This window comes from Protobothrops mucrosquamatus, unplaced genomic scaffold, assembly GCF_001527695.2.
Source record: "Protobothrops mucrosquamatus isolate PMUCROS unplaced genomic scaffold, P.Mucros_1.0 scaffold_100, whole genome shotgun sequence".
Taxonomy (NCBI): domain Eukaryota; kingdom Metazoa; phylum Chordata; class Lepidosauria; order Squamata; family Viperidae; genus Protobothrops; species Protobothrops mucrosquamatus.
The window spans coordinates 89051-97601 of NW_015386176.1; the positions used below are offsets into that span (position 1 = coordinate 89051).

The following is an 8551-nucleotide window of genomic DNA, read 5'->3' on the forward strand; positions in this document are numbered from 1 at the left end:
ACTGATTATACAGTGATGGGAGATAAACTGTAGGGTTTTCCCCCCCTGAGCTCTCCTTCAGAAATCTATTTCCATTTTTACTAGATCCTTAAGGCCCATCCATGTTATAATAAGGCTGTGTTTCTGCAGCTGTCCCTCAGGTTACCTGTACCATATAACCACAGAACTAAATCAGAGCTAGTATGAAGATGGATTTAGTTTTAGCCCTGAACAGCTCTGGGATTTTAGGAGGCTACACAACCTGCTAGTTAGGCCAAGCAAATTGGGACAAGAGCATTAACAGCGGATTATTTTCTTCCTCCTGCTGCCAATGCAGAGATTGACCGGGAATGGCCCTGCAAAAACAGGATCACTGTAATGTAGGACCTTTGTCTCTCTTTTCCTTTTTCCCCACAAACATAAACTCCAGGGAAATGGAGCAGAACACCACGGGATGAAAGAAATAGGGCTGGCAAGTTTTTTCCAGTTTTGTCTGCAGTGGGTATTAACCCCTGTAGATCTAGGACTGCAATAAAAAGAAGCCAGAAGATACGCTGTCCTATGTACTTCTGCGAGGAGCATGTACGTGTAAAACTGCCCTGTTTGAGTGGGTTGTTTGACAGCTTAGGGCCAGCTCACAGTGGCAGCTATTTTCTCTGAGATAGTAACTGAGTTGGTTGGGCATATTATACAACTGTAATCTAAGAATTAACACGCCAGGGTGCTTTTCATCCCATTTTTGAATATAAGAATTACTTTTCAGTGTCAGGGGAAAAAAAACACCTTGAAATCCTACTTGTTCCTTCCTAAAAATCTGTTTGGTGGTTTTGTTTGCAAGCATCTTTTTGGCATTCTAAATTGAGGGGTGCAGAGTTGTTCTGGCTAAAACAATAGGAGTAATACATGGGGATAGAACCTCTTACAGATTTCCAAATAAGTTGGAATAGGCCAGGGGTAGGCAACCTTGGCTCTTTTATGACTTGTGGACTTCAATTCCCAGAATTCCTGAGCCAGCTTGGCTGGCTCAGGAATTCTGAGAGTTGAAGTCCACGAGTCATAAAAGAGCCAAGGTTGCCTACCCCTGGAATATGCTGTTTGATAAATCATTACTTGCCTTCTGTCTGTCCCTCACTGGAGACACCAGTGCAGTGTTTCTCAACCTAGCAGACTTCAACTCCCGGAATTCCCTGGCCAACATACTGGCTGGGGAATTCTGGGAGTTGAAGTCTGCATGTCTGAAAATGGCCAAGATTGAGAAACACTACGTTAGTGATTGGGCCTGCTTGCAAAGGAGAATTACAGAGTTGGAAAAATTTAATTCTCTTCCTGAGCAGGGACCTGGCTAAAAACTGATATAGATGGTGTCTAATATATATCTAGCTGCTGAAGTACAAACAGAGGCCCAGCACTAAGCAGGTGAGAAAAAGCATTGAAAGAGTCCAGTGATTTTTTCCCTTCCATTTAGCAGAAGAATGAAAATTGTCCCAGAAGAAAAGGAAAAAAAGTATCTGAAACATTGATATTAAAATAAATATTTAGAACTCAGGATTTCTGTGGAATTTTGCCTTTTTCTCAACTGGCCACGAATTTGGCACTTTTTCTTCCTTGTGCTAAGGGATAGAAGTGAGTTGCATCCCCACAATCTTCTCACAATTCTCATAATATCCCATTGAGAAGATGCTGCTTCTCATATTCCTAATCTTACTTATTGCCTGAGGATAAAACTAGAGCCTTTGAGGTCAATCTGCCTGACATTAGCTGCTCCCTGAAGTATTTAGGTTATTTTAAAAGCCACATCAAGTACAACTTAGGGTTGGAATGTACAGTAGGCATCAAACAGCATTGATCATTAGCCCATTTTCTTTTTCCAGTTCAGATTGTCCAGCCAGCAACTAAGATGGCATCGTGTCACCTGTGGGGGCCAAAACCCCACGCAAACCAAGGGGAAAGAAACTCTCGTATTCTCTATGGGGAAACTGCAAAGAACATCCTGACAGGGGCAGCTTTACTGCAGAACAAACAGGGACTGGACATAGGCCTGCAAGAGAGCCAAAAAACTCAACAGCAGAAAGGATTGCCGATGGTGCCTTCTCTTTACTCTGTTTGGAGACCGTCACGGTTGTTTGAGTCCGTCTCCGAGGAGGACATGATGGCGTTCAAGGCTTCGTATCGGATGATGAAACAGCCCAACCAGTTGTCCAAGGAAGGGCGTACGATGGGGAGGCCTATCTTGCAGGGCCTCAGCAGGGAACCACAGAAAGCCCCCGAGAACTTGACAAAATTGGCGCCTTTGAAAGAGCAGACCTTGACTGAGGTTGACACTGAGAGCTTGGAGATAAAACGCCAACATTTCCGGCATTTCTGCTACCAGGAAATTGAAGGCCCTCGAGCGGTCTTGAACGAACTCCAGGAGCTTTGTCGCCAGTGGCTTCTACCAGAGAGGCGCACCAAGGAACAAATTGTGGATCTGGTGATCCTGGAGCAGTTCCTGACCATCTTGCCACTGGAGATGCAGATCTGGGTCTGTAAAAGTAGTCCGGCCACGTGTTCTCAGGCCTTGGCCCTAGCAGAAAAGTTCCTCCTTCGGTTGCAAGAAACGGAGTCTTGTAAACAAAAGGTAGGTCCGTGGTTCAAAGGCAGCCTACAGCAGGCTCTTCCAATGTCATGATTTTTGAGACGGGAGTTCAAAATGTGGCCTTCTTGGAAGTCTACAAAATATAGCCAGGTATTCTTAACTAGGGTGTATCATTTAGCAACCAAATGGTGGTCCAAATTCTGCCAGTTCTTGTGGCCCTTAATTTCTAAATTTGGATGTCTATTAAATAGTCTGCATTGGCTACGAAAAAGCCAAATGAGAGTTTGAGGTTGCAGCAGTCGGAATATTGCTTCCAAATCACGTGAATTAATACAGTAGTTTCAATCTATTTTGCATTCAGAAGGTCCCTTACAGGTTGGCACAATACGCAACATGCTCAGTCTGGTTTTGTTTATCAGTACACTCTCTGGATTCAGTTTAGGCTCAGATAACAGTAATTATATGAATGCAGGATACTTGATTGTGTGAACCCAGCTACCAAGATTATCTCTGAAATTTCATTCAAAGAAACTGGAATTGGTTCAGAGAAAGGCATCCAGTAAAGCTGATCAAAGTGAAAAAAACAAGGAGAGAATAAGGGAACTGGCTATGTTCAACCTAAAGAAGAGGAGCCTTTGGGATGATGTGATGACAAAATTTTGATGTAATGAACCTCCATTTAGAGACAAAAAAAAAATTCTGTGCAGTTATGCCACCCGTGCATTCTGTTCCATTCCCCCTGAAAGAGCAAACAGATCTGGACAAAGCACTTACATTTAATGTTAATACTATGACATCTGTGGGTGGTTTATACCATTTGCAGGCTGACATGGATAGGCCAGGATCAGACATCTCTGCAATATATCTTTCCATGCCTCTTTTTTTTATGAACTGCATATAAATCTGGGCTGCGCCAACAGAAATGGCAACAAAGCACACAGGACTGGATTTAACCAGCAGGTTTAGGGCACTTGAAGCGGTATAAAGCAATTATTTATCCGTTTTGTTTTGATTTAGGTGTCGCTCAACTACAAGGTCAGGGCTGCCTCTGTTCAGTCCCTAAGGGAAAAAAAACCCCTTGATTCCATAGGTTTGAGAATACAGCAAAGTTCAAGCAAGATGTGAAGGAAATTTGCACAAAGAAGCTGAAGCCAACTCTAGAGCCCGCCCCTCCCAGTAGCCAGGCAATCAGAGTTTAGTCATCGGCCAGAAAGATGTTTTGGGAAAGTCTCTGGTCCAGGTGCACCGTTCCTCCTTCGTACATTCCGAAGCCTGGAGGGTGGCCTTGAACACGCTAAACAACCCGCTTCTCACCACTCCTCAGAAATTTCATTTCCACCTCCTGCGCACTTCCCCTCCTAGATATCCAATGCTCTACCCTCTTATCATTTCCATGGCAGCTGGCAGCAAGCTTGAAAGAAAACGAAGATGCAGGCTGACATACAATCAATGGAACAGTCAAAACAGAAACAAGATGGGATCCGGTGGCTCCATACAAAAACAGATACAAAAAAGGCCAATGTAGCAATAGTCGATGTGAGGCTTGATCTGGCATAGTAGCCACAATAGTCGATGTGAGGCTTGATCTGGCATAGTAGCCACTTTGGAAAACAAAGTTACAGATTCCTCGACCTGCAATCTTTTGTTTAGCAACTGTTCAAAGTTAGTGGTGGGAAAAAAAAGGGGATTTCATTCACTCCTTCGGTTTCTATAGCTGCCCAACTCAGCCAGGTGGCTCTTGATTGGCTAGTTGCCAATCAGGCTCTTGGCAACTAGCAAGGATTTGTGACATCCTGGGGTCACAAGAGAGCCATTTGCGACCTTCCCAGGGGTTTCTGACAAGTAAAGTCAATGGGGGGGGGAAGCCAGATTCCCTTAATAAATGTAGCAAAAGAGGTCATAAAATTGGGCACAACTCATTGAATGACCACGTTGCTTAGCAACTGAAGTTCTAATTGTGGTCATAAGCTGAGGACTACCTGTAGAAAATGGACAAAAAAGAGAGTATCTGCTTCAGGCTATTCTCTGAGGAGTTGGAAAAGAAGCCTGGCTGTGACAAAAGTCCATTGGAATAAAATGGAGGTCTCCAAACTTGGCAAGACTTCTTAATGCTGGCGAGGGAATTCTGGGAATTGAAGTCCACAAGTCTTAAAGTTGCCAGGTTTGGAGACCCCTGGACCAAAGGAATTGGAGATAAGTAGGGGAAGACTGAGTTATATGATCTTCCACCTTCTGCCCCCCCACCCCCAATAATAAAAATCCAAAGAAGGATTCTTGATTCTCTTCTTCCAAGCAAACCTGCTCAGCTTAAGGTTGCTGACTTCATATCAAACCCTTCTGCCTTGGCTAATCAAATACACTTGGTGTCTTTTGTCCTTCAGGTGCCCGGACTTCTGGAGGAGGAATTGGTGAATTCCCCCACGTCTGAACATAATCCCTCAGACAGTGTGGAAAGCTGTATCTCCATAGATGAGGAGGAAGAGGAAGCCATTTTGGGTAAGACTGAAGCTCTGTATCCATCAACATTCTCCTCAAGAAACCAGGTCCAAGAAAGACAAAGGGAGGGCTGACTTGCATAGACCTTAATTAAAATCCAGAATTTGCCACTATGGTTTTGGGGTATTAATGCCTGTTCAGTCTCTGTGCATTTGTTGATCTCTTTTGCTCAGTAGTGAAAATCAATATTTGGAGCCAATCAGCTTTTGAACATCTGGAGATTAGTCTGATCTGTTCTGATGAAATAATTCAGAGAAAAGCAATGGAACAAGGATATTTTTTACTTCTTTGGAATTATACACACACTAACAAACTGGGTTTGTTTCCCCTGGCAGAAACTGGCTCGGGGCTTTGTGATGTGGGAGTTGCTGTGTGTGCGCACATAATATATTGCTTGTCTTCAAGAGCCCTCGTGGCATCTCCCACAATAGACAGTCCTATAGACCAGTGGTTCTTAACCTGGGTGATATCGCCCCCAGGGGGCGATTTCATTTTTCAGGGGGGCGAAGGAACAAAAAGGGGGTGATATGGGGGCGATGGAGTGAGAAGTTTTGGGGACACTTGAGACTTTTTCGTACAGTGAATCGCTGTATATCTGTCGTACAAAAACATCAGATCGCTCGCTATTAGTGGATTGAATTGTGTTTTCAAATGTTCCTCCAGCTAGCTTCAGTACAGAACGCCGTACATATGTGAATACGCATCGCTTATCTTCATGAGCGTTGCGCAACAGCCTCTACCCATACATACAGTGGCGTGCCATTGGCCAGAATATGGGAGATATGGGGAAAAGACTGGAAATAAAATTATTCGCATCGATTTATCCTGATGACAATTTTAAAGAAAACAAAAAAAGTGTTTGCATAAATTGAAGAATTATTTCCTATGTTGTGATTGAGAGGTTATGTTGGGGGAGGGGGGCGATGACAACTTCCTCATTGGCTCAAGGGGGCTATTTGTTCAAAAAGGTTAAGAACCACTGGACTAGATCATCTTCCCCAGCCTTCTGTCCTTCAGATGCTTCGATGGGCGAATAGTTAAATAGACAGCATGCCAGATGCATCTATAACACAATGGAGTAGAGAAATGAGGATATTCATTTTCAAAGAAAAAAAAACCCAGCATAACAAAGTTATCAGCTAGCTTGAGAGGGCCTTTTAACATTTACAGCTATACTCCCTACTCATCTCAAAATATTCAGCAGGAAAATTCTTAACCATATAGATTGCAAGTAGTGAACAGGAAAAAATAATAATACAGTTGTGGGGAAATTAGAGAACATTGGGGGTAAATTGGAAATGGGATGCCTTGGAAATTCTGGGTGGCTGAAACGGCAGAGCAGTGTTTTCCATCCTTAGCCATTTTAAGATGTGTGGACTTCAACTCCCAGAATATCCCAGCCCAGCAATGCACAACGTGGAAGCAATAACCATTTCCAATGAAAACATCACAACGAATATTAGAAAAATGTTAGTAACCTTTAGCATAACATGCAAAAGGAGCTTATAGCAATATGATATTTCGATATGCAGTTTAGACTATCGGGTTTAATAAATGAACCACATTTACTAACATAAAAAAGGGTGAGGCGGGGTTCACATATTTTTAAAATTATTAACGTTTTAAAAACATTAACTGCTCTGTCAAGCTACCCCAGTAAGTTAAAAACAAATGAAAAATGCAATCATTGCAATGCATAAATCATGATTTAAACTTTGGCTAGGCAACCTTTTTGCAGCTTTAGCTTCTGAAGACTGGATTTTCAACCCTCCTGACTCTTTTAGGAGTTGGAAGACTTTTAGTAAAGTAGATTGTGGGGCTTAACGGTGAATATTAAGAATATTCTGGTATATTTTTAGTTCCAGATTTGGCAGGAAGTCAGTCTTGGGAGCCTCCAGAAGCTTGGGTGGATCTGCTGCCATGTGGCCAGGGGGTTTTCATGTTACAGTTTAGCTTAAGGTGAAGATCCTTTGACCTGTCCAGCAAGTTCAGTTTGAACATAATGAAGGAATCTAGCCAATGAATAACCTCTTCGTGGTTTTTCATGACCGTTTGCTTCCTTCTTTCAGAACCTAAGGAGCCTGCACAGGACAGCCAGAAGCAAAACACCCTTCTGCTAGGAATATCGGAGCCAATGGAATGGGGTATCCCTTTAGAAAAAATCACAGGAAAGTTGATATCCAATCCTGAGCTAGAAGAGATTCACGGGAGCCGCCAGATGCACTACCCGGGGAAAAGTATGAAGCAGGATCGCCGTTTGGGTGAAAATAAGAGGAGCTGTCAAGAGGCACCGGTCAGTCAGAAGAAGAAAAAGAAGACGACAACAGCCAAGGCCGTGGCTGAAAATGGCCTCTGTCCAAGCCTGGGTTTCCTTAAGAATCGGAAGGTACAGACTGAGAAAATGCAGCGATGTAACCCTTGTGAGGAACGGTTGTCTAAAAAATCAAGCTCAGGGACGCAAGAGAAAGTCATTGCTGGAGAGCAGCCGGCCGCTAAAGGCTGGCCGCGTGGGAGTGACCTGCCCAAGCGTAACACCACCCTAAAACGAGACGAAGAGGGGCCCGAAAACCGAGAGGTGGTCTGTAAGTGTAAGGCTAAGAGGAAAAGCCCCGAGAGCAGACGCTTGCCTCAGCCCAGTTCTCCTCACTTGGGAGCGCTGCCAAAGGGAGAAAAGGCAGCCAGAGGCACCGCCTGCCGGGAGAGGCTCTCCTGGGAATCTCCTTTCCTGAGTCTTGAAAAAACTGACCCGGGAGGAAAACCGCACCAGTGCTTTGAGTGTGGCAAGAGTTTTAGCCAGAAAGGCAACCTCAACATCCACAAGAAATCCCACACGGGGGAGAAGCCGTACCCCTGCTTGGAGTGTGGGAAGCGCTTCGTGACGAACTCTCGGCTGCTGACCCACAAGCGGGTGCACACGGGCGAGAAGCCATACAACTGTTCGTACTGCGGCAACAACTTCAGCCAGTTGGCGCACCTGGTTCAGCACCAGCGGAGGCACACTGGGGAGAAGCCGTACAGCTGCCCCTACTGCGGGAAGAGCTTCAGCGTCAAAGCCAACCTGATCACGCACCAGCGCACCCACACGGGGGAGAAGCCCTACGAGTGCTCCGAGTGCCCGAAGAGTTTCGTTTCCAGTTCTGATCTTAAAAAACATAAAAAGGTGCACACTGGACAGATGTGTACATGAGTAGACCTAAGAATGGATCACCCTCATTCTCCCCTTTATAGTAGGCGGAGATCCCCCTGAGTATTTTTAGTGCACTGTGAAGATTAAAATAATAAAGGCTCCTTTTTAAAAAAAAACAAGAGAGAGATTGATCCAGCTTGTGCAGCTTACATTTTTGCTCTTCTCTCTCCTCCAAGCTGTGTTGTTTATTGATCCCGCTTCATTTTTTTTTGCTATCTTTGACTATTCTGAGAAAGGATGACTTTAATGCATAATTAACTGGAATTTTCTGCCATTAGATGCAAAATAACCATCAGTGCAGGCAGCTTTAAAGG

The 8551-nt window shown here is 44.2% G+C and overlaps 1 protein-coding gene across 1 annotated transcript; it reads left to right on the forward strand.

Annotated features, from left to right (window-relative positions):
• The first annotated feature begins 1856 nt into the window (after nucleotides 1–1856).
• LOC114922537 (zinc finger protein 436-like) lies at nucleotides 1857–8321 on the forward strand. The gene is made up of 3 exons (XM_029284031.1): nucleotides 1857–2596; nucleotides 4936–5061; nucleotides 7131–8321. The coding sequence occupies exons 1-3, from the start codon at nucleotides 1877–1879 to the stop codon at nucleotides 8235–8237; spliced, it is 1953 nt and encodes a 650-aa protein (XP_029139864.1). The 5' UTR covers nucleotides 1857–1876; the 3' UTR covers nucleotides 8238–8321.
• Nucleotides 8322–8551: the final 230 nt, after the last annotated feature.

What these genes read in the sequence shown, in the direction of transcription:
- LOC114922537 (XM_029284031.1), top strand. Translation starts at nt 1,877, where the DNA reads ATGGCATCGTGTCACCTGTGGGGGCCAAAACCCCACGCAAACCAAGGG. An exon ending in CGGAGTCTTGTAAACAAAAG is followed by an intron (nt 2,597 to 4,935) that starts GTAGGTCCGTGG and finishes TTTGTCCTTCAG; the next exon opens with GTGCCCGGACTTCTGGAGGA. An exon ending in CCATTTTGGGTAAGACTGAA is followed by an intron (nt 5,062 to 7,130) that starts GCTCTGTATCCA and finishes GAACCTAAGGAG; the next exon opens with CCTGCACAGGACAGCCAGAA.